Genomic DNA, 27,971 nt, shown 5'->3' with positions numbered 1-27,971 from the left:
GTGTCAATAGTCTCCAACACAGTGACAATAGTCTCCAACACAGTGTCAATAGTCTCCAACACAGTAGCAATAGTATCCAACACAGTGTCAATAGTCTCTGACAGTGTGTTACAGATCTTACTGATGCAGATTTTGAGAGTTAACCCATCAGAAACTGTATTAATATTTATTTAAAAAAACACTTTTTACTATATATTTGCAATACTTTTAAAAAGACTTCCTGTCTCCAGCCTAAAGACACCCCCATCCCCCTTTTACGATGGGCCAATAGACCTTTCACACTATTATTAATTCTATCTATATTTTTGTATTAATATAAGTGGCTGCAAGCTTTAGATAATTATTTTTTTCTTGACTGTAGTAATTTGAACAAAAAGATTCATTTCAGGACAAAAAACATGATGCTCTACATGCTGCTTCTTAGCTCTAATTCATTCATACTGCCTTTTTGCTGAGTTGCAATTAAATATTAATGCATACATACACACATATATGCATGCATAGATACATACATACATACATACATACATACTCATAAGAAAGTAAACAAAATATCATCCTTGTTTCTATATTTGAATAAAGTCAAAGAATTCAGCCATTATGATGGGCAAGTGTAACTTATAAAGGGAGGTAATTATGTACTCACAAATAAAAGAAATGGATATTATGAGTTCCCTCCCTTATACAATTACATTTGTTCAAACTAAGGTTAACAGCATATTCAGCCCTTTGAGAAATCAGAATCATTAATAATAGTCCAGTGTATAATCTTAGTACACCTAGATGAGAATGCCTTAGTGCATAACACCAATATTTGATTTCTTAAGTCTGATTTTAGAAAGCCTTGCTGGACTCTTAGCTTGATCAGATTTAAGCTTTTGATATGACAGAATTGTTAAAATAACTTTTTGCAGAGGAATGTCATAGCTACCGTATATTCTTCAACCATTTCTCAGCAAATTCCAAGTACAGAGACATCAAAATTCCATATTTATTTTCAAATGTACACCACTGCTGAACCTAAGGTGCTCATTAATGATTGGATAACACAAATGTGGTGAGTCTTGGTGGCACATGTTATATGAATTATTCTATCCCACCAGAAACTTACAGATCAGAATGATATGCGAATCCTGTAGATTTTACAATGTCATGGACCTTAGCAAACACAACAAATGTAAAAAAGAAACAAATGGTTAGTGTCAGGCACTAAGTTGTCACCTACTACTAAATTATGCACCACTGTTTCGAATTTGTAAAAAAAATTGTGTTGATGCTTCCACTACCTTCATTATTAAAAGTGATGCCTCTCTTCCCACATCTGCATTTACACACCAGAAAAAAATATAGACTTATATGTGCGATGTGATGTGATTTGGATTTTTAACGTAGCTTTAACAATGTTTCAGTCATATCACTACTATGTCTGCAATGTGGCAGTTTATAGTGATGTGTAGCGCTTGGGCATCATGACACAGACATGTCGCATGATGTCCCACCCCGTCACATTATCCTGACACCAGGCCGACCAGTCCTAATACTAACCTCTTCATGCTGAGCACCAAGAGAGGCAGCTGTTAGTACCATTTTTATAAGTCTTTGGTATGACTCAGCCAGGGATCAAACCCCTGACCTCCTGCATCCGATGCCACTGCTCTAAAAACCAGGCCACCAAAGCGGTATATATAGACTTATAGGATCACTTAAATCACTTGGTGCATAAGACACTTGACACAGTTTAAATAATCTGCCCTGAAAATGAACACAAAATGCAACTATGCTGGATGAATTAAGCATGCTTCATCACTTAAATACCTTGCTGACTGTAATCTGTAGAAGTGGCATTTATCAACTGTCTCCAAGCCTTTGGAAGATTTCTTGGTTGGATCTGACTTAGGATTATGTTGGCCGTTTCTAATGAAACAGTTTGCATTGGTACAGTTGGATACATACTGTCTCCTGTTGCTGAAAATTAAAAAAAAATTAAAAAATACATCAGCTAAATTTGCTTGTGAAATAATATATCTGCTGTAATGTGTATAACTACAGTCAACTCCCACAGTAGTCTACATTAGTCACCCTGTTCAACAGTGTCTGCTAAGCTATAACACATCTAGCAGCATAAAATAAAGACCTAACTCTACCATCATATGATGTAAATCAGATCAGGGTCTGCAACTTTTATTCTTTTTTTCCTTTCACAGGTAAATATCATACCTTCAGAGCATTATTCACTGACAGTAAAATATCATACCTTCAGGGCATTATTCAGACAGATAAATAACATACCTTCAGGGCAGGGCATTATTCAGACAGATAAATATCATACCTTCAGGGCAGGGCATTATTCAGACAGATATGGGTCATTTCTATTTGCAGCTGGACAAGTTATTCACCATAAAATGTGGGACCAGTGACTTCTGCTGCCTTGATTTCTTATTTTTCATTTGGTCACATGCTGTATGTTCTTTATTTATAATTTGTCTTAACTAGTCTTTTTCCCTTCAACGTACAAAATTGTTCCTTTCTCAGGGTCTGATTTTCAGTAAAGAGATTTCTAGTACTTTATCTTCCATGAGTCAGATACTGCTCTGATGTGACATTAAACCCTTAAGTTCTCTCTTCCTAATCCCTGTAACTACCCCCCCATCTTTTTATCTCTAAAAAAAGGTAGATTAAATTTTAGAAACTAATGTGCACTATATATACTTTTTTCCAAGTCAGGCACATCTGCAAACAAGAGACCCAGATCTGCTGTCACACAATGAGCTGGCAGATCATGTCTGTATTGTTTGTTCTACTTCTTAGTCCTACAAACTGCACAGACCCAGGTCTGCCATGTTCATTTTGCGATGGCAGACCTGGGTCTGTGTAGCTTACAGTTGGGTCTGACTTATAAGTGAGTATATACGGTACTTCTTTAAACCAACCTAAATTAAATCCCATGGTTTAAAGGCTCTACCCCAAATGATGCAGGAAAAATCTTTTAGCAAACATATCATATACAAATGCCTGATATTTTGTAAAGAATGTACTGTTTAGCAGGATTAAATAGTCCCCCTTTTCACTATAGAAGGAAACCTAGCTCCTTCTGAGCGTTCTGAGTACTAAGCTGAGATTAAACAAAATATTTTTGATTTGACTAACTTCTGTGAGATCTGATTTTTTCGAGCAGTTACCCAGACGAAACCCAAACTGTCCTGTGGGTTTACTTTTAACATGCATTAATAAGTAACAGACAGTGTGGAATATACCCAAAACTAAATTGACTCCTTAGTCATTACATAGTTATATTTTATTGTCAGGTTGACTCAAATAAACAAGTTATTATGAATCACTTGCAATGTATGATCTTCAACTCTGCAATATCAGAGAGAAAAAAATGTTAGAGTATGAAAAAGTTTTACATTACCAAAACACCATAAGACTAAGAAATGTTTTAGATCAAGAATGAGTCTTTGATTAAGAAAATTATTCTGCGAAGAGTATAACTCAAGCAGTCAGAGTGCAAGATGAGATTAAATTCCACTGCCTTTTATCTTCACAATGTGAGTTATGGTAGATATACATGACTCTATTTTGAAGTAGATGACTGTTCCATCAGAAATCACATTTGTTATCCATGATGATGGCAACAATGTCCAAGTACCATAATGAGATACAATCTAACAACATCATTATAGTCTGCTTTTGATGTATAATTTGTTCCCGATTTCACCTTGTTGTAAAAGAAAATGGCAAAGCAGCTTCATAATGGAAGTAATTTAGATGTTTCAAGAGCCCGTAAATCATGTGGAGAAAGCAATAGCATGGAAGTGTGACATTGTGGATTGAAATTTAGACATTAGATTTATGCACTGTGATCAGGGATTTAATACCAGATCTAATCCCATTTCTCAAAGTAACACATCAATGGACAACAATATTCTGTGCCAAATAGCTGATGCAGAGGTCATGTCCAAAAGGTAAAGAGAAAGACATGCCTGACTACTTGCTAAATGCCTGACATGTTTCCGACAGACAGACAGACTTAACAATGAAAAGTCTGCATAGGCAATAATAAAGCAGTAAATACCATATACATAGAATCTGTATGGGGTGGAGAAATATTAGGTGGTCTCAAGAAAGATCAAAAAAATAAATTTACATAACATTTTTAAATTTATCCATTTTTTCTAAATCTGTGTTCACTAAAAATTTAAGCAGCCAAGATTAAAATTTCCAATTTCTAAAGGTATTTTAGATAAAAAAAGAAAACTGCTAAGTAATATTGTTCTTTAAATTAATAAATTTCTAAAATAAGAAGTGATGAAAGCAACAGCCAGATCTTTGCTGTGAAAAGTAGAGCTAAGTAAAAAACTTTACCAAATTTTCTTTTCAACTATGTATATTCATTCAGCTCAACAGTTCATAAGTTTTAGTCCTTTGTCTTAAAACAAATCTTGCAAATTACAAATTAATCTGTATATCTAATTATTCCAATTACAAATATACTCTATTTTTTCCTTTCCACATTATAGGTGGACATACATATTACTGGTGGTGGCACTATACTGAAATTATTAATTTCTTGTTGAAATTTTGTGTCAAAATCTGTGAAAGTCTAATCACACAACACAGCATGTAGGCAAAACAATCCCCATGCTAAAACTGGTCGTTCAATCTATATTGGGTTAATTTAAAAAATACGCAAAATTTTGAACAAAAAAAATAAAGTAAAATAATAAAAATGAAAAACTAGAAACAATTAACTATAATGATGTTTTCTGAATATTATGTTTTAATTATTAGTTGCTTTCTTTTAAAGTCATAATATATGGATTACCTGTAAGTGGTCACATACTGGGTTAGGATCATATGATATATATTAAACATGCAGATACACAAAACAATGAAACCCAAAACTTGCCAGAAAATAGACTTGACATATTATTTCCACAATATGTCTGTGTGTAACATATCAGATTAGTTTCCAAAGGCTCCCCATGTCTTATCTATGCCATCTTAAAACAACATTTTCTTGGGGGTTCAAGCTGTCAGACTTTTATGTGCACAAGGATTGTATGGCAACAATAGTAGATCAGATAAAATCTCACATAAATGGTTACCACCAGTGAAAGTCTGTTCCTGTAAACATGTTCATACCTTAGAAGAATGGGAAAATTAATTTTAACCTGTAACATTAAAAGCCCTGATTAAATCTGAAGCTTCCCCGGATTACAAAATGTGTTATCAAATTGGTTCAAGAATTTATGGCATAAATCAATTTAATTTCTATATCATCTATTGAAAAGTTTTAAACTAAAGTTCTGTGGCCTGCAGTATTTATTATATATTTTTTAAATTCCAAATGGCAAATCTAAATGTTATATGGGCCAATAATGAAGGAAATCTCTACAAATACCAAACCATTCTAACAACATCTGGCCTATATGGGCAGCTCCAGTGGCCATGTGGTCTGAGCATCTGCCATGGTTGTGGGTGTTTGTAGGTTCAAACCCTAATGGAGTCATACCAAAAACTTATAAAAATGGTACAAGCAGCATTAAGAGGTTAGTGTTAGACTGGCTGGCCTGGTGTCAGGATAATGTAAGTGGGTGGGACATCTTGTTACATGTCTGTGGCATGATGCCCCAGTGCTAGATATCACTATAAAGTGCCACACTGCAGACATCGTAGTGATACAACGGAATTTTTGTTAAAGCTATGTTAAAAAACCAAATCACACACACTGTAACCTGGATGCACTTGTTTTCATTACTGACTGGTATTTGAGCTTAATGGTCAATATCTGACTGACTTTATTGTGCTGAATTCTTATGTTGCTTACTCACACAAATCTATCGCAGCTAGTCTTTGTCACCCACGGCTGCCTGTGCACAGATCTCCTCGGCTGCCTGTGCACAGATTTCCTCGTTTATCATGAGTAACATAACAAAAATACACCATCAACAAAATAACCTAACAATCTCCAACATATAATTGGAAGTGGCCTTTTAACTGGCCATGTCTGAAAGTGAAACTTTCATTGTCTCCTTCAAAGATCAAGTCAGTTTAATTTGGGTCATAAGGGCGAGATGATTTTTCGCATGCCTGCAGTGATTAGTCAAGCAGGTTTATGCATATTCATGTCAGATGAAGAAATCTCCATGCAGGCAGCCAGACACAGGTGACGAAAGATATTAAATAGCGCTGGATTCTTCCCTTTGGCTTCAGATAATGACACAAAACTTGATCACATAATGAAATCCATTTGACCAAATTTTATTTTACTGAAGGGGCATGATGCTTTAGCAAAGCTTGCATGTATAATTATGTAAAAATATTTTAGGTCAAATTTTTCATCTACAAATTATACCAGTGTAATTGAGACAGCAAGAAGTTAGTGAAACTAAAAGTGGCTATTACGATTTGATTGAAAAATTGAAGCCTATCTTAACAGCTCAATCTTAGATTGGTAACTTTAGGCTATGCCATAAATCTGATGCCTTTTCAAAAATGGTGATACAAAACTTTAATGAAGATACTGATTCATGAAATAAAACAAGAAAGAGACCCAAGTGGGCATGAGATTGCTGAACTGGCTGAAATATGTGCTCAACAACACCAGACTACAGAAACATCAAATTACATCCTTCAATCAAATCAATGGGGTATCAGAAATATTTGAAAAATGTGCAATACTGTCAATATTTATTGGCTCCAGAGCTACTTTTGCATTTCCACACAGAAAGAGAAAAACAGCTTCAGAAGGATGCTTTCTCTAAAAATTTCCTTTGCTGCTGTTATACATATATTACAAAAAGAATTAAGGTTTAAAGGCTTAATAATTCTGTATCCGAACCCATAATTAATAGTGCATTAACCTCAATTGTCCAGTACTGAAAGGTCTTTGTGCCAGAAAGATTTGTCAAAATCAAATTGTTTTTCTATTTATACTGTAATGGCAGTCAAATCTAAAGGCAGCTTGGCATCGTTTTTACAAACCTGAAAACAAATTTCCTCAAATTCAATGGAGCACTCCTAGAAAAGAAGTAGTTCAAAGGTTTTTCTTCTTTTAGCAAAGTGGACTGGCATACTACTGAGAGGTAGCCTTATAGACAATAATTTTGTTAAGAAGCCTTGCATAGTTGAGGGTATTAGGGATACTTATACAGATGGATGCTGTGAGGCAGTCTTATAAAGAGGGATGTAACATGATAACCCTATAAAGAGGGATGGTACAGGATGATCTTCTAAAGTGGGATGTTACAGGATAACCTTACACAGAGGGATACTGCAAGATAGCTATATACTGCAGCATGTTGCATGATAGCTGTATATTGAGGGATGTTGCAAAATAGCTGCATACTGAGGCATGTTGCATGATATCTGTATACTGAGGGATGTTGCATGATATCTGTATACTGAGGGATGTTGCATGATAGCTGTATATTGAGGGATGTTGCATGATAGCTGTATACTGAGGGATGTTGCATGATAGCTGTATACTGAGGGATGTTGCATGATAGCTGTATATTGAGGGATGTTACACAATAGCTGTATGCTGAGGGATGTTGCAAAATAGCTTTATACTGAGGGATGTTGCATGATAGCTATATGCTGAGGGATGTTGAATGATAACTTTATACTGAGGAATAATGGAATGTAGCCTTATAAAGAGGTATGTTGCAAGATAGTCATATACAACTGAATGTTATATGATAGCCATATACTGATGTATAATGGAATGAAGCCTTATACTGAGGGATGTTGCTAGGGCACCTTACACCGAGTGATGTTGTGAGACAGCCTTATAAAAATGAATTCTCTGAAACTTTTTAGGGTAATAACGTTGTGAGGCTGTCTTATACAAAGGAATGTTATGAGGCTGTCTTGTACAAAGGAATGTTATGAGGCTGTCTTATACAAAGGAATGTAATGAGGCTATCTTATGCAAAGGAATGTTATGAGGCTGTCTTATACAAAGGAATGTTATGGGGCTGTCTTATACAAAGGAATGTTATGAGGCTGTCTTATGCAAAAGAATGTTATGAGGCTGTCTTATACAAAGGAATGTTATGGGGCTGTCTTATACTTGGGGATATTTCAAGGTAGCCTCAGGGTGATGTTGCAACAAGGTTTCATAAAAGTGTATAAAAATGAAAATAGGGTATTTAATAACATGAAATGAAAATTGGTTCTCACTACAGAAGACCTAGAATAATGTGAAATAATTCAATTATGACTATTAAAACAAGACTCAAAAATTAAATGACACCCATGACCTTTGTTTATTGAGAAGGACAACTACATACTATATGTATATATTGAGAAAAATGATTTATATTTTTTTTAGATCAGACCCTGTTTTACTATGGGATATCCTATGAAAATTAAATTACAGTCTGGATTGGTGTAAAAAACTGATAAAATTACATTCTTTTGTTTCACTAAAGTGAATATAAAGATGTAATGTTTTATTTTACCCTCTTTCTAACTCACATAAACTATAAAGGTTTCCTATAATTACAATTCCCCTTTCAAGAAAACAATAAAACATTTGAAGCCAACATAATTTTGTTTGATAATAATTCATAAAAATACCATTTGTATTTAACGCTAAGCATAAAAACTAATATATATATATATATATATATATATATATATATATATATATATATATATATATATATATATATATATATATATATATAACAGCTTAGATTTTCAAATAACTTTAATGACATGAGAAATGGGAAGTGCTTTCACATTTTTTCTTCAGTATATCAAATATAAAAGGACAGCAGAAAAGCATCTCCACAGACAAACTTTACCTGACACGATGTACATTTCATCTCCAATTAATGAAAAGTAGAATGTGCTTTTTTATGTTGAGTTAAAAATGACCAACCTAATTCTGTCTTCAAATTTCTTTTTATCAATAAAATTGATATTCATAAGACCTGCATAAATTTAATCACGTCAGTGTAAGACTTCAATTTTGGTAAGGGTTAAAGACTTTCTTTTATATAACCTTAGCATCTAAGGTCCAGCATCCCACCACCAACCCCCAAATATGTGCATTTTCTATTGCACTGGTTATAAAATTAGGGCAGTCAGGTCGTTAGAAATCACTACAACGTTGTTCATTTAACCATACAAGTGTACCATGTAAAAAGCAAGGTCGCATTTTACTAAGATAGGTTCAATAACATCATCTATACCAATGACATCATCCATGCTTATACCCGTGTTATAAGAGATATGCACTCCAATAAGACACTTTATAAAAATAGTACCACAGTACGTCATCACTTTGCAACACCTGATTATTACTGGGAATATTTCTAATTCTGCCAAATCATATTGTTTGAAACTGGAAAACCTGACACATCATTTTTGACCAGTGAGAAAAGGAACCTCTCCAAATCTGCAGTTCAAATTAAGTAAACCTCAATATAGCTGTCAAGTTGAAATAGTATAAATTCACTTTTGTTTACTGGGTACCAATCTCTGTGTGGATTTTGTGGGTTGAAATAAACCACGGATTTAAAAACATGTAAGTCAGGTCAAACTGCAAACAACATATACCCTGATATGTCATCCAATCTTTCATCAGCAGATGAGGGTCTATGTTGTTGTTTTACAGACTACTCCTAACAAAAAAAACTGCACTAAAATCTGCTGGTGTGTTATAAAATGGCAAATATGGGTCTATGCAGTCTGCCAGTGTGTTATAAAATGGCACATATGGGTCTATGCAGTCTACCGGTGTGTTATAAAATGGCACATATGGGTCTATGCAGTCTACCGGTGTGTTATAAAATGGCACATATGGGTCTATGCAGTCTACCGGTGTGTTATAAAATGGCACATATGGGTCTATGCAGTCTGCAGGTGTGTTATAAAATGGCACATATGGGTCTATGCAGTCTACCGGTGTGTTATAAAATGGCACATATGGGTCTATATGCAGTCTACTGGTGTGTTATAAAATGGCACATATGGGTCTATATGCAGTCTACCGGTGTGTTATAAAATGGCACATATGGGTCTATGCAGTCTGCAGGTGTGTTATAAAATGGCACATATGGGTCTATGCAGTCTACCGGTGTGTTATAAAATGGCACATATGGGTCTATATGCAGCCTACTGGTGTGTTATAAAATGGCACATATGGGTCTATATGCAGTCTACCGGTGTGTTACAAAATGGCACATATGGGTGTATGCAGTCTACCGGTGTGTTATAAAATGACACATATGGGTCTCTGCAGTTTGCAGGTGGATCCTACTCATACATGGGTATACATGGTACGCACATTTTTTTGGACTACATAATACTATCTCTACGAAAGTTTGGGAAATAAAATAAGATTCCATAAACATATCATTTGAAGCCAGCTGTATTTTAATTAATTATTACAGATCATATTCTGACACAGAATGGGACAAAAATATTGATTCCTATGGTCCCTGCATATGGTGAACTGGTTGGTAACTTCACGTTTGATATTTAAAGTATATCAAGCATAAGAATGCACTGCCTTCATAAATTTGAATTCTACGCATGCACAAATTTATTTGCCACATTTCAGTCAATTCCAACACATGGTAATTATTCACAGCTCTTAATAAAATCTCTTTTCCAGTCTGGTCCATACTTTTATTAAAGTAAATGACAGTTCAATGCACTTGAACTGTTACAGTCTGCTGATTTACCAATGGAATATCTGACATTTGTATCTCACTGTGTTCAGGAATTATAGCAGATCTGAGTCTTTAGCATACAGAAATTGAATCACTGCTTGCCATTGATTTATACAACTTGTAGCTACTGAAATTAAACCACTAACTAAATGTGCTAGATGTGCATTCAATTATAACCCAGGATACATACAACACACACTCAATGTAACACAACCCGTTATAACATATCATGCACAGTACTTCATTACAAGGCAGTCTCACAATGTGCCAGAAAACTCATTATCTCCCATAGAAGCATTATAATGAGGGAGCATTGTATAATGTATTTCATCATAATGCTGTGTATAAGGTAATATACTTTATGGCTCCCATGGACAACATTATACTGAGGATGATTTATATCATGTACTTCAAAATATATATATATCGCAGTATACAATATGGGTCCCATTGAAAACATTATACTGAGGGAGTGCTCTATCATGTTCTTCACTATAAGACTGTCTTGTTATAAGGCAATATAAACTATAGTTCCCATGATCATGATCATAATGAGGGATTAATGTGTCATGTACTTCACATAAGGCATTTTCACTATAAGGCAATATATTCTACAGCACCCATAGACAGCATTATAGTGAGGGAGTTCTGTATCATGTATTTTATTATAAGGCATTCACACTATAAAGCAATATACTCTATTAATCATATGAATAGCAATATGAGGATACTCTGTATATTGTGTTATATTATAAGGCACTTTCACTGTATGGTAACATACTCTATGACTCACATTAACAGCATTTTAGAGAGAGAGTACTCTATCATGAACTTTATTATAAGGCACTCTCACTGTAAGACAATCTTGCTATAAGACATTATACAATACAACTCACATGAACAGCATTAAAATGAGGGTATATTGCATATTTAAAATGATGATCTTTTCCATGCTTACAGTGGTTTCACCTCCTCATTATATTTCAGCTAGTCACTCCCAACTTAAAACCAGAAACAAGCTGCTCTGGGTAAGTTTTAATTAAAGCCTGGAAATTTGACAAGCAGACAACTGAATACTTTCCTGACATCAATTCATCCAAAACTGTTTCATTTGATTATTCCTATCATAAAATTCCATCAAAATCTGTCTCATTTAATTATTTGTATCACAAATTCCATCAAAATCTGTCTTATTTGATTATTCCTATCACATAATTTGATCAGAAACAAGACTTGTTTGATTATTTCTATCACAAAATGCCATTAAAAGCTGTCACATTTGATAGCTATAAAATTCTGTCCAAAAATGTTTCATATGACAATTTCTAGTCAGTAAATTAGCACCTACAAAATTATATGTCTGCTAATTATGATAGAGTAATAACAGACCAAGCCAGAGGTACAATTCTGTTACTTGAAAAGAAACCATGATTCCCCATTTTGTAGTTGGAGAAACAAGCACCTGCTATAGGTCAAAAATGAGGGTATATGAATTTATTTAGTGGGTATTTTTGTGGGTATATGAATATATTTAGTGGGTAATTGTGAGGGTATATGAATATATTTAGTGGGTACTTTTGAGGGTATACAAATATCTTTATAATCCATATAAAAGATACCTCAACTCATTCCCATTTAATAGTATGCTAAACATAGCTCATATGGTGCAGTAGTTTCCAAATGTATTACCGTATATACTCACCTATAACTTAAGACCAACTGCACACAATGCAGATCCTAATCTGTCAGAGCATTATGCTAAAGCAGATCAGGGTCCATGTTGTTTGTTCTACTGATAACTCCTAACAGAATGTATAGACAGAGACCTGCAGACACATTATGCAAAAGCAGATCAGGGTCTATGCAGCATGCAGTTTGACTCGACTCAATGTCGGAGTCAAAAGTATATATAATATTGTTTGTAAGTAACATCTACACTTGCTTATACGAGTTCAACTGCAAAATCCCAGATATGCTGTGCTTAACACATTAACCCCTAGTGACGACTTTATGGGGCAGGAGGTAGTAGCCTACTGCCGAGCTCTGTAGCGTCATGGTCATGCACGATACACTAAAGTGGGTGGTATTATAGAAAGGTAGACAGATATAGCTCTACATTGATACCAAATAATCTGGAATATCTAGCTGCACTACAAAACACAGATAGAAAAACCTCATTTTTTGGACCCGACTTTGTTTTACGCAAAATTCGTCTGTGGTCGGAATCCCATTTTGTGTCCAGATTTTAGACTTTTTGGTCTCAGATCTAAGGCAAACCTGTATGAACTGCAAACAGACAGATAAGCCTTTGCAAAAAGTAGAATAAGATGGGCATTTGGAATAAAGAGTGGTCTCCATACAAAAATAATGGCTCTGTTTAGCAACAAAAAAAAAAAAGAAGGAAAAACAAAGAAGTCCAACTTTTACCCTTCTGCTCATGCATGAATCAAATAGCCAATGAAAAATGATGTTTCTAACACAACTAGGCAGTATGTTATTGAAAGATGACCGGGGATTTGGTGTTTTCTAGTCTATTCAGAAATAGCTTTCAAAATGTGTTTCCTACTCGATTTTCAGGCAAAAAGCTCCAGGGGTTAATGTGTTAATGCACTGGCATACCTGGGTCAATGCTGTTCATTGGCAATAATAAGTAGAACAAAAAACACAGACTCTGATCTACCAGTGCATTCATCATCGCTAGCCATGGTTCCAATAGCTCTATCTACACCTTGGCAGATCAAACAGCTATATTGGTGCTTTGTCCTAGTGACATCTATTGGATTTCATGTGTTGCCTCCATTATTATGTTATGTCAACTAACCAATAGTTTTGTGCATTGTAACTTGGCCAAAAACAGTGGAGGGAATTGACCTAAAAAGACTACTTTATAAGTTTAACATCGAAAGTATGACTATATACCAGAGGGAAGCCATAACCCATAACAGGTGTATTTGAGTCAAAGGTACTTGTTCAAACACGGACTGGCAGTGGAGAATTGCTTATTTATCAGTCCATTCAAGTTGTGTGCTCCCCTTGACTCGATCACCTAGGAACAGTGTTCAAATCTGAACAACTTAATTTTGATTGGATGCAGTGGCTTGAAGCACAGAAATGTCTGCTCGTTACACCAAGGTGTAGACAGGGTTATCGGAACCTTGGCTAGCGAAGATGCCAGTGCATTGTTCATTATGCATTGTAGATCAATGTCTATGTAGTTTGCAGTGGGTCTGCACTTATAAGTGAGTATATACAATAGCACACAATCTTTTGAAAATGAATAAGTGAGTATATACAATAGCACACAATCTTTTGAAAATGAACTTTGTACTATACAATATGCATTTACACAGAATATAAGAAGCCATCATGCTCATCTGTGTAATCATTACTATGTAACGTGTTGATGAATAAGTAATATGATTGGATAAGGATGTACTCAACAACAAATGGGCATCAATGTTGCATTCACAGAAGAGTATCTTGGTCAACAAGCTGCTTGGTATGTAGTCTAGAAAACTAGCATCTGGTAGATTATGATTAAAAAATCTGCATATGCATACAGAGTGAACTTTGTAGACATTTGCCAAAAAAGTCTTCCATATTTAAAATTTACTCTAAAAATGACACATACTGTGTTCGCTTTATGTGCCTTTGATTCCTGTACAGACATGCACAATGTAAGTCATGGTCAGAAACACATGCATGCAGCAGTTTTTGTATGCAAATTATGTCATGTAGTACTAAAATGGGAATGCTGAACAAGAAACAATGAGTAAAGGTTCTATGGAACATGGTGTCTGGATGACATGTCCTTCTGCCAAAGTATGATGATAGAAATCACACTATATCTGGATACAAACTTTAGTTCAGCAGTAACATTATAACCAATCATGCCAGATCTGGATACAAACTTTAGGTCAGCAGTAACATTATAACCAATCATGCCAGATCTGGATACAAACTTTAGTTCAGCAGTAACATTATAACCAATCATGCCAGATCTGGATACAAACTTTAGGTTAGCAGTAACAGATCAAAGCTGCAACTTCAGAATACACGGCTGAATGAAAAGATAAATGATTTTAAAAAGTTATAATGTAGAATCTTTGAACTGCTATTGACACTAACTGCAATAACCGAAACCAAAGATAATCTGATGAATAAGATCAAGCCCTTAATATTATATTATATATATATATATATATATATATATATATATATATATATATATATATATATATATATAATTTCTTTGTATGTAATACCTGACATCCCCTTCCAAAAGGTACTGACTATGGTTGAAAATCAGAAGGAGATGAATCAGGTACCAGGAATATAGGTAATATATGGTTAATATGTACACACATGTAAACTTACTGAAGAAAGAAAATGCAGATAAATTAAAGCATCTGAGGAAACTAATATACCTGTAAAATCTGCTGCAGAAACAGTTGGTATGTAGTATTGAGAGTAACCATCTATTTCTCCTTCTTGATACAGAAGTACACCTGCTGCCCCATATTGAACTGCAAATCTCACCTACAATAAAAAGAAAATATATTGCACGGTATATCAACATTGCAGTTCTCCCTCTGTAAACACCTGTATACTCTTTGAATAATATCTTAAACCTACCAATTACAGGACCCAAAAAGAATATTACTACCATCCAGATAATTATTACAACTCTGGTATATTATTATTATGGGTCAAAATATGGCAATTTAATAATAAATCCACCTCCATCCAGCCCTTAAAATAATGAGGATTCTTAATTTCTGCAATTTACTCTTGAGAAATCTTTAAGTGAATGCACCATGCCAGTATGACCACCAAATTAGGACAAGTAGCAATATAGTTTTCTGCATGGTTGCCATGTTGGATTTTCATCTAGAACAATGTCCATACAACAGATGAAGCTGTAATAACAGTATTTGCACAATGTAACATGGCAGCCATATTGGATCTCATGTCTGCACATTTTAATTCCACAAGAAATATTTATGTGAAAACTCCATGCCAAAATAAGCATATTCATTCATGATGAATATCAGTAACAACATTGTCAAGATGGCCACCATGGTGGCCATACTGGATCTCAGATCAGTACATTTTCATGGGGACCCCAAGTGGCCAAGTCTAAAGCACTCACAATTCTGAATCACTGTGAGACACCTCTATCTGCGTGGGTTTGAGGCTCAGGCTCAGCTAACACGGTATGTGAGAAAGCTTGTGAGTAGCTTCTTGTGAGTCGATGGTTCTTCCTGGGGTTTCCTGGGTTATTCCTCTACCAGTTATAAAGGCCACCATGTATAGCCTTTCTTGTAATGAAAAATGGTTTTAAATCTCACAACTGTTTTCATTTAGAAGCATCAACACATGTTTTTCAGTGAAACGCCCATGTCAATATGACCATCTGTTTAATAGGAATAGAAATAACACGATTTTCAAAAAGGCTGCTCCAGTGGCCATAATGGATGTCAGAAGGCCATTAAGACTCAACGGGATCTTGGGATGGCCATAATGGATGTCAGGAGATCAATAAGGCTCAACTTGATCTTGGGATGGCCATAATGGATGTCAGGAGGCCATTAAGGCTCAACTTGATCTTGGGATGGCCATAATGGATGTCAAGAGGCCATTAAGGCTCAACTTGATCTTGGGATGGCCATAATGAATGTCAGGAGTCAATTAATGCTCAACTGGATTTGGGATGGCCATAATGGATGTCAGGATTCAATTAAGGCTCAATTGGATCTTGGGATGGCCATAATGGATGTCAGGAGGCCATTAAGGATCAACTGGATCTTGGGATAGCCATAATGGATGTCAGGAGATCATTAAGGCTCAACTGGATCTTGGGATAGCCATCAGGTATGTCAAGAGGCCATTAATGCTCAACTGGATCTTGGGATGGCCATAATAGATGTCAGGAATCCATTAATGCTTAACTGGATTTGGGATGACCATAATGGATGTCAGGAGTCAATTAAGGCTCAACTGGATCTTGGGATGGCCATAATGGATGTCAGGAGGTCATTAAGGATCAACTGGATCTTGGGATGGCCATAATGGATGTCAAGAGGCCATTAAGGCTCAACTGGATCTTGGGATAGCCATAATGGATGTCAGGAGGTCATTAAGGATCAACTGGATCTTGGGATGGCCATAATGGATGTCAAGAGGCCATTAAGGCTCAACTGGATCTTAGGATGGCCATAATGGATGTCAGGAGGCCATTAAGGCTCAACTGGATCTTGGGATGGCCATAGTGGATGTCAGGAGGCCATTAAGGCTCAACTAGATCTTGGGATGGCCATAGTGGATGTCAGGAGGCCATTAAGGCTCAACTAGATCTTGGGATGGCCATAATGGATGTCAAGAGGCCATTAAGGCTCAACTGGATCTTGGGATGGCCATAGTGGATGTCAGGAGGCCATTAAGGCTCAACTAGATCTTGGGATGACCATAATGGATGTCAGGAGGCCATTAAGGCTCACCTGGATCTTGGGATGGCCATAATGGATGTCAAGAGGCCATTAAGGCTCACCTGGATCTTGGGATGGCCATAATGGATGTCAGGAAACCATTAAAGCTCAACTGGATCTTAGGATGGCCATAATGGATGTCAGGAGTCAATTAAGGCTCACCTGGATCTTGGGATGGCCATAATGGATGTCAGGAGTCAATTAAGGCTCAACTGGATCTTGGGATAAATTTTAACTGGCCAAGTTTCATGATTTCTTTCAAGTAGTTAGGTAAAGTAGCAAATAACAAACTAGCACATCAATGCCAGATGTTATCTAACAAACTAACACATCAATGCCAGATGCTATCTACCAAACTAACACATCAATGCCAGATGCTATCTACCAAACTAACACATCAATGCCAGATGCTATCTAACAAACTAACACATCAATGCCAGATGCTATCTACCAAACTAACACATCAATGCCAGATGCTATCTAACAAACTAACACATCAATGCCAGATGCTATCTAACAAATTAACTGCACTCTTTCTGTACATAATTGATCAGTCAATACTGCTTACTGTACCTAACCATTACTGTATCAGTTTCATTACAACAGGAAAAGAAGTTTATACAAAATTTGATAAACCTAAACAGTTCTAACATAATAAAATTAACAAATTAAATTTAAACAAATCAAGTCTGTCTACTGAGCAGCTAAAGAGTACATTAATTATATATTTTACAAAAATCAAAGAAATTTCATTTAATGGATACTACATTTTTACTATGGAAAGAAAGTGAATTCTAGCAGCTATTCATTTTGGACTCTGACCATCTTGGAGAGCTTGCTTGATTTATAAGAATACTTTTAACACATTACTGTCTATATGACATTAAGGAAATGGAACTATCCTGTAAGTACATTTCCCATGGTCACATCAAGACTGGGCTAGCCTGAATGGGTATTGAACCCACATCCCTAATGTATTACAAGCCTAATGTTCTGCCAACTGAAACACCCTAGTTTCCCAGAAGAGAGGGAAAGTGTTTACTGTACAACGGACTCGGATAAGTTCATTTACTATGATAATGGTAGAAGCTTTAGTGCCATTACTTCAACACAATTACCTTGTCATACCAACTGACACTCAGTTGCTCTGCTGTAATGACCTTTGGTTTTTTTTAAAGTTTCAAAACCAGACTCAAGATGGTTTTTAAGAACTGTTTCACAAGCAATAAAAACAGAACGAGACACTGCTGTATATACACACAAGTTCATGTTGTTTGTTCTACTGATTACTCAAGTCAAACTGCATAGACCCAGATCTTCCAGCAGTTTATGCCAAAGCACATCTGGGTCTATGAAAATGTGCACTTGAACTTTATTTACATGGAAGTAAATAAGACACATTTTTTTGTAATTCCTACCATTTATTCATCTAGCAAACTTTAATGACATTGATCTTGTTCCAGAGTGTGGACAGAAAGACATACACACACTGATGTCAAATAGATCAATAGGGCACACTAATATGTCAAGGCGAAAGGCTAATAATGTTTAGCAATATCAAATATTTGATCCAACACTTAAAAAAAAGCGGTTGGATCATTTCAGCCAGGACAACTGTTCTGATAAAATAAAAAAAGCAATTTAAAAATATTTCATTTGAAGAGCTGTCATACATTGATCTCATCTGAGACCCTGAAGTCTGAAGTGCTGCTGATCTAGTCTGACATCTTGAAGTCTGAAGACACTGTACACTGATCTTGTCAGACGTCTTGAAGTCTGAAGACATGCTGTACACTGATCTTGTCAGACATCTTGAAGTCTGAAGACATGCTGTACAGTTATAAAATCAAATGCTGTACAATTATCAAATCAGACATCTTGAATTCTGAAGAACTGCTGTACATTGATATAGTCAGACATCTTAAATTCTGAAGAGATGCTGTACATTTATCAAGTCAGATATCTTGAAGTCTGAAGATATGCTGCTGTACAATGATCTGGTCAGATCTTGAAGTCTGAAGAGCTGCTGTATATTTATCTAGTCAAACACAAAATATGATTCAGTGTATATTACTTGTATATTTCTGACACCCATAATGGAACTTAATTTCAAAACTGCACTAATAAAACTCTTCAAACGTGTCATCTATTCTTCTAAACTGTCTTTACTCTGTCTCTCTGTTTGTTTGGACTGGATGATTATTGATAAATTACATTGATACCATATACACAACACCTGTATTGATCAAATAGCATGCATTACCACTGTGGACTACTTTACTTTTGTACCTTAAAGTGTTTGCGGGGGGTGGGGTGTTGATGTGTTCAACAGCACTTTTATGGCTATGCTATGTAGAGAAACTGGGAGCTAAGTATCTTTTCCCCAAAACATGCCAAGTCAAACAGGGTGGAGAGGCCAGCTAGGTGGGTGATACTGAAAAGTTATCAGATACTATAAAGTTTACTGCACTTTCTCCTTTCCAAAGTAAAGACAGGATATCAGGTTATATATATATATATATATATATATATATATATATATATATATATATATATATATATATATATATATATATACATACATACACGAGAATTTCCTTATAGAACTTTACTAAATAGTGTTTCTATTAGTGATATGATTACAAAATAAATCATTAAGTACCATGGCGAGTAAGAAATGACAGTTATTATCTGAGGTAATGAGTTAGTAAGACACAATCTGTTTGTTACTGGGCAGGGATACAAAAGAGTCTCCTCTTTTCCTTTCAAAATAAGGATTACTTACATTGATATCAAACTTCACTCTTTATGGAAATGAACAAAGAAACTCATATATCATAGATGAAAATATATTAGCAGTTGAGTATTACATTTTTATTCAGCTGGTGTTAATTCATGTCACAGATTCTAATTTCAAGTTACTGGATCAGATGTGACAAATGGGGAATGGTTGGTACTGTTGGTTTTTTTGGTGTACATGATAAAATGTCATAAGGGTCAGTGCCATTAAAACAGAGTATGTTTGGTTACCACAACATATACTGTATTCTAGCCTAAAGATATACAGTGAATTCAGTTATTTACAAAAGTATTTATTTTATGTCTTACAAAAAAATTACTATATTATCAGTACTTAAATTATTAGAATGGAAGGGTCCCTCTTACATCAGCATTGTGCTCACATGACTGGTCATTTAGAACATAGCTTTAAGGCAAGTAGGGATTATGATCATGACTAACAATTAATGATGGAAGGGTGGTAGATACCTGTATGTGTATACAAATATGAATTTTTAAATATACATGTCCCCCCCCCATTCTCATAATTCTGCAATCCATCAAATCAACTAATATGCTTCAAAGACATAAATCAAACCAGAGTTTTAGGAATACATTATTTATAATTCTTCAATGCATAAAAAAAAATAGTATATGATGCTTTTATATTGTTCTCGGTTTATTTTTAACAACATTATATCATACATGTATTCATTTTTTATTACATTTATAGTATAACTTTTTTACAAAGTTTATTTTAAATAGCAAATGACAATAGACGCATTGTGAATTGTATATTGTGTTAAAAAATAAGCCTTTTCAAAAGAGAGCAAATGTAATGGCATTATCTCATTTATGACTATTACCTGGTAAATAAAGGCACGTGATTATATCAGTATAAACAGGGAAACCATGGCAACACCTTCTATTTCCAATTAACACAAGGTATATGGTGTACATGTGTGTGTGTGCGTGTGATTTTGGATTTTTAACGTAGCCTTAACAATTTTTTAGTCATATCGCTATGATGTCTGCAGTGTGGCAGTTTATAGTGATGTCTAGCACTGGGGCATCCTGCTGCAGACATGTAGCATCATGTCCCACCCAGTCCCATTATCCTGACACCAAACCGACCAGTCCTAGCACTAACCTCTTAATGCTGAGCGCCAAGTGAGGCAGCTGTTAATACCATTTTTGTAAGTCTACCATATGATTCGGCCAGGAATCAAACCCACAACCTCCTGCATTCGAGGCAAACACTCTAACCACTAGGCCACCAGAGAGGTTTACATGTGTATAAAGTTCTCTGCAACTTTTATTCGAAGTTTTTCTGTTGCTTCATGTCTTATCTACTTTAACATTTATTTTGGACATCAAAACTTCTGGTCAGCTTCAGAATGGATGGGACTATTGGGGTATTATGTATATAACAAATAAATACCTAAAATAAAAACAATTTATATTAAAACTTAAAGTCATTTATTTTCTGTAAGTAGCATTTGGAGAAAAAAAATTAAAATTTTTTTTTCAACTAATCTGTTCATGTACTGTATTGTACATTATACACTGAGGTAATCGCTCTTAAGTAATTTGTAAAGAAAAGCTATTACTAAAACAATCCTGTTCCAAGAGCATTCACTCTGAATTAGATCAGAAGTGATGTCTTCTAAACAAATATTAAAGTAAAGAGGACACAAAGCAACAGTGAAACATCCATAAAAAGTTGCCATTAAACATCTGTATGGTATGTAAATCATACAAGGAAGGAAAAGTTTGGTAAGTTATGAGTGACTAAATGTGCAGATAGTACAAGACAATTAGAACGGAGTATTCAAGGTGTCGGATTTCGAACTGCAAGAGTTACATACCTTGTGTTAATGGGGAGTAGGTGAGTGTGCATCATGAGATTCCCCCTTTGTAATGACAGAATTGAGTGCTTGTGCTATTAAAACAGACACTTCCATAACATAATGAAATAAACCAACATTTAATTATGCTTAATCCATAATCTAATTATGAATGTTGACAAGATAATCTGCCACTTTTCACAACGACTGGTGGAGCAATGAGGATAACAGGTTATAACAATGACAAAATCTGACAATAATTGTTCCCCATAGCTAGAATGGCACCAAAGTCCTACATTGTTTTCCTTAATAGGAAACAAGAAATGCTCTGTACCAAGTTCACTGATGTATAACAGTCTGCATTACAACATTTATTCCCGAGGCAAAACTTTTCTAATCTGGAAACACAATCCCTAAGCCCAGCTGGCCTGGACATGTTAAAATTCATTGTTCGGCTTGTGAAATTTCATGCAAATTGCCTAATTTTGCAGAAATAAAAAATTCAAAAATTGAAATTTTATTACTGGTAGGATTAAGCTGGAACTGTTTATGTGTGTCTAATATATAATAGCTTTCCTAATACGCTTTGCTGAGTTTTGCTGTGTAAAAAAATATTTGTATTAAAGTGGTAATGCCTCCATTATCATATATACTTGCCTATAACTTGGGTCCAATTGCAAACAGCAAAGACCTTGGTCTGCTATTGCATAAATTATTGGCAGATTAGGTTCTATGTTGCTTATTTTAGCATAAATTATTGGCAGATTAGGTTCTATGTTGCTTATTTTACTCATCACTCCTAACAAACTGCACTGACTCAGATCTGACAGCACCTTATGTGATGGCAGACATGGGTCTGTGAAGTTTGTAGTTTGAATTGGCATGTGAATACACATGATATGTTTGTTTCTAGGTTCTGATGAACAAAACATATATATACCGCTACAGTGGAATAGTGGTTAGAACGTTCTCTTCAGAAGCAGGAGGTCGTGGGTTTGATCCCTGACCAAATCATACCAAAGACTTATATAATTGGTACTAACAGCTGCCTCGCTAGGCGCTCAGCATTAAATGGTTAGTGTTAGGACTGGTCAGCCTGGTGTCAGGATAATGGGACTGGGTGGGACATCATGCTACATGTCTGTGGCATGATGACCCAGTGATAGACAACACTATAAACTGACACACACTGCAGACACAATAGCAACATGACTGAAAAATGGTTAATGCTGCGTTAAAAATCCTAATCACACACACACACATACAAAACATATAAAATATGCCATATATACTCACTTAAAGACTGCAAACTATAGACCCAGATCACCTGTTCAATAATGCACCAGATCTGGATCTCTGCCATTGGGATGGAGTAATCGGTAGAACAAGCAACATATACCCTGGTCTGCAGTCACATTATACTAAATGCAGATCATGAGCTATGTTGTTGGCAGTTGGACCGGGCTTATGATGGTACTTATATTTTTTGCATCCTACAATCAGCTTATGTCTTTTTTTCCTGCAACCACTGATCATTTTTTTGGGGGGGGGGGGAATGTATCTGGTATTTGAAACTACTGCAATGTAGATGAATGATTTACAGAAAAATACAATGAAATGATAAATACATTGATTTCCTAGGCTACCTCCACCAGTGTCATTAGCCAATTTCCATAAGACTATATTCCTTAAACACTGATAAAATAAATATTTTTTTCGGCAAACTGTGAGGTAACTCTGCAGTGTATTACATTCTATATGTTTTGTGCAAAGTCTTACCAAAAGGGACAGGGAGAGTCAAAAACAAGTATACATGTTCATCACCCCTCGGTGGATCACAGGAATGCATTTGTTTTTGATAAGATCTTCCCTGGGGCATTTGTTTCACCATGTGCAATCAAATGATGTGGCCCACAATGATATGAAATGACATTACTCTGACCTTTGACACCAGATTGATGCATTACAATTATCTCAGACTAATAGACCTGTGGATAAAATGTCAACTTGGAGACACTGATTTAATGCAACTGTACATTGTAGATTATGGTCTATCATGTTCACTTTTATATGTGTGTGATTAAGATTTTTAATGTAGCTTTAAAAAAAATTCAGTCATATTGTTTCAACATCTGCAGTGTGGTGGTTTATAGTAATGTCTAGCACTGGGGCATCATGCTGCAGGCATGTAGCATCATGTCCCACCCAGTCAAATTATCCTGACACCAGGCTGACCAGTCCTAACACTAATTTCTAAATGCTGAGTGCCAAGTGAGGCAGCTGCTTGTACCATTTTTATGTCTTTGGTATGACTTGGCTGTTGTTTGAAACGATGACCACCCACATCCAAGGCAGATGGTCCAACCACTTAGACCACTGGAGCAGTCTCACTTGTATGAATTGAATGAATAGTATACATACTATATTCAAATAGGTTCTAGTTATACAGCTGATGCTCGATTTACCTGATAAACATGTCACAGAGGTTATAGGATAAATTGAAAGTGGCATAACACAGAAGAAGTTTTCTACAAAGAAAGTAAATTAAGAAAGTTCCTGGGCAAATTATATCTCCAAGTTTTCAAGTAATGATTATGCTTAATTCTCCAACAAATTAATATATATAATAATTCACCACATCAATAAGTGATCAGATGCATTCACATGCATGTACATTAGCTGCACACGAGTCACATCATATGGCATCAGTGATGGTGTAAAAATGAGCACAATGGAGCAAATTGACTTCATTATGAAGTGTTAAAAAAAAAGTGTTTGTAAATCGAATTGGCACACAGCAGAATCACCCTTAATTCATTCCATTAGAAAGATTCAAAACTGACATGAGTAATGACACCTATTGCTTAGCTCCAATGCACCAGTGCCCTAACCTAACTCAGGCCTCCAGGTGCAGAAAAATTCACTTCCTAAGGCAAACAAAATTAACACTCAACTCTAAATGCAAAAAAATATAGCAACTACCAATCTACACATGTCAAGGCAGAGGGGCTTAGACAAAAACCATTTCCACCCATCTCAAGACAAAGGGTGTTACCATATAAACTCGCATATAAAATAAGTCCAACTACACAATGCACAGACCCAGATCTACCATTGCAGAATGCACCATCAGATCTGGGTCTGTGCAATATGTTAGGACTAATCAGTAGAACAAGCCACATAGACCCTGATCTGCAGGCACATTGTGCTATGGCAGGCCTGGATCTTGTTTGTTTGCATTTTGACTCCACTTATAAGTGAGGACATATGGTAGATGGGATATATCATAGGGCTTAACTGCTGTGCTTTACCCAGTCTGTGGTGCAATACTAGGATTAGAAACTGAATACTGATAAATGAAAATGTGTGAAGAAAACAATTATGAAACACCTTACAGAACTTCTACATTAGCCTCTATTTTAAAACAGTCTTGTACAAGACCCATTGTGCCATGGGAAGGAGAAAGCCACATTTCTGAGGCAAGCAGAAGGTGCTAGGAAAAGGAAGAAAAGTGCAGATTACACTGGACTACCTGAAACACCAATTGGACACAGCACATATCCTGGTCTGCATGATCACTCAATGGGTGCTAGCAGATTTGAGTCAACTTGCTTTTTATTATATATACTGCACAGATCCAAATCTGTCATTGCATAACGTAGCATGAGATATGGGTCTATGCAGTTAATTAAAACTAATCAACAGAAGAGACAACACAGACCCTGATCTGCTGATGAATTATGCAACAGATCAGGTTCTACATTTTATGCAGCTGACTGACCTATTTAATGCAAAAAAGCTTAGACTGTGATTTTTAATAGGTCAAAGGGCAGGTTCTAGGCTGTTCTCAGTTTGCTGCGCATTACACATGGCTAAAAACACGATTCAGGTTTGGGTTATCTCAGTAGTCAATGTTGCTTTTACAATTGCTTATAATAACTATGTCAATACTTCTTATATAACTGAAGTAAGATAAACATGTTTTTGCTTTCTTTTTTCTTAAAAATTTTAACATGATTTTCTTTTTCTTTAAAACAAATTTAACATTTTTGTTTTCTTTCTTTACAATTTTACAAAAGAACAAAATATGTATGCCTGTACCAGTGTCGGCAAGTTGGAATGGTCAACGAGTCTAAAACCAGTTCTGACATGTAATAGAATCATAACCATTACTTAATTCCAAAGAAAATACTAATGATACTTAAATTTTCAAGATACAGGAAGTACCTACTAGATTCAACTCCAGCTTTATCAAGCACCTTAAAGCATACTACGTTTAATTTTGACAAGTGTTTGTTTTACTACAGTATATCCTCATGTATAAGTCAAATCCAATTATGGACAGCATAGACCTTGATTTCTACCGCATAATTAGCCAGGAGATCAGGGTCTATGTTATTTGTTGTACTTATTTTTCTAAACAAACTGCATAGACCCAGATCTGTTGGATACAGGTAGCTTGCAGTTTGATCTGATGTACATGTTATGTGAGTAATGATTAGTATATAAATTATTTCTTTGTAAATCATCAAAAGAAACTAATTTTTCATTGAGTCTGATTACCGTACATGTTAACACAGGATTCCATACATTATCCATTTGAAGGAGTATCTCAGATTTCATTATATTCATTTAATGAAACAAAATTCTGATTCTGATATAAATTAGCAATAATTAATTCTTAGTTTCTCTGTGAAACTTCCTGCTACAATCTTAATATTTTTAAAGTGGCCAACCCAGACTTTACGTCTTTTTTAAAACGATTTGTGAGACTTTTATCAAGAGCAAATCATACTGTTCTTTTAACAAGAGTAGAGGTGTGTGTCCTTGAGGGGCAATTTGTAATTATTCCATCTCATTTCTCAAGTCTGTGATTGCAAGAACCAGGTACACATTTTTTTAGATAATTTTTTGGATCTCAAGACATTTTAATTGAATTCAATTCCTATCAGATTATCTTGAAATTTGGGGTTATTGAGTTTCAGTTAAATGTAACCACTCCAATTAAGATATAACTGACTGGTTCATAAGGGTTTATTTAAACATATATGAGTGTAAAACTGTGTGCATTGTATGTTGCCTATACAATGTAATATTTTTAAATAGTGGGAAGCTACAGTATAGTATTTCTCTCTTCATAAGAAATGGGGACCAGTCTAATAAATTTGTCATCAAATCTGAATATGTTTATTACCTGAGAAAAATATCCTCAATAAAATATTTGTTAAAAGTTTGTAAACAAGGGTACTTATTATGGATAAATATGGTAACTAAAAACTTCACAAAAATGGCATGTAACCTTTCCTTCTTGTCTCCTGAGGATATAAATCATGACATAAGAAGAAGAATTAAAACAGACAGTGATACCTCTTGTTGATGGGCACTGGGGGGGGGGGGGAAGCACACAATGTTGTCCATAATTGACACTTGTCCTTTATATAGATGTTCAACAGGGAAGAAAAATTAAGTTCATAACTGCCCATTATAAGCAGTTGTTCTTTATGTTTAGGTATTTCATATTGGTTCAGTTATAGTTGCTTGTATTAGGGCACCGTTTCCTATTCTTTCTATTAATGAAGGGATAAATATTTAACTAGGTGTAGCATCAGAAAGTTTACTTCAACCTATATGTTTATTATGGTTGTGGATTGTTTAAGTATTTAAAAATATCCATATTTCAGAATGTTATATATTCCAATGTGTTACAAGTGATATTTCTTGAATGAAAAGAATCATGTGCTTTGGTGTGGGATAAGGAAATCCTACCTGAAGGTCAGAATTGGTGTGCAAGAACTGATAAATTCTGACCCCATGCGTGGGATTTCTCTATCCCACAGTACCACATATCATGAAATATACATATTATGGGTAACCCTCTCATTTCTTGTCATAAAATAATTTTGGAAAAAGAAAAATGAGGCACTAATGGTATGGATACAGCTGACGAAATAAAGAGAATTTTGCAACAAATTTTGTTATTAGAAAGAACTTAACAATTTTGTCTTACAAGAAAAAAAAATTGTTTTAAAAAATGATTACCGCATACAGGTCTATTTTTTCTCTTTCTGTACTAAAACAACATGAAAAATCAGACAATTTTATAAACATAATGAAAACATCTATAGTGTCAGTGTGTGTGTGTGTGGTTTGGATTTTTAATGTAGCTT

General features: G+C 35.2%; 1 protein-coding gene across 1 annotated transcript in view; it reads right to left on the bottom strand.

Annotated features, from left to right (window-relative positions):
* LOC149799783 (aminopeptidase NAALADL1-like) overlaps positions 1-27,971 on the bottom strand; it is a 68,054-nt gene that overhangs the window by 15,799 nt on the left and 24,284 nt on the right. Inside the window, exons 4-5 of the mRNA XM_089959167.1 lie at positions 15,119-15,230; positions 1,816-1,965 (exon numbers count right to left, since the gene is read on the bottom strand). Of these exons, the coding sequence (XP_089815293.1) occupies positions 1,816-1,965; positions 15,119-15,230 (262 nt within the window). The remainder of the gene's footprint in view (positions 1-1,815; positions 1,966-15,118; positions 15,231-27,971) is intronic.

Source organism: Sinohyriopsis cumingii, chromosome 5, assembly GCF_028554795.1.
Source record: "Sinohyriopsis cumingii isolate HCF-2022 chromosome 5, ASM2855479v2, whole genome shotgun sequence".
Classification (NCBI taxonomy): Eukaryota; Metazoa; Mollusca; class Bivalvia; order Unionida; family Unionidae; genus Sinohyriopsis; species Sinohyriopsis cumingii.
Note: the sequence above shows the minus strand (reverse complement) of the source record. Positions and strands in the feature narration are given on the sequence as shown.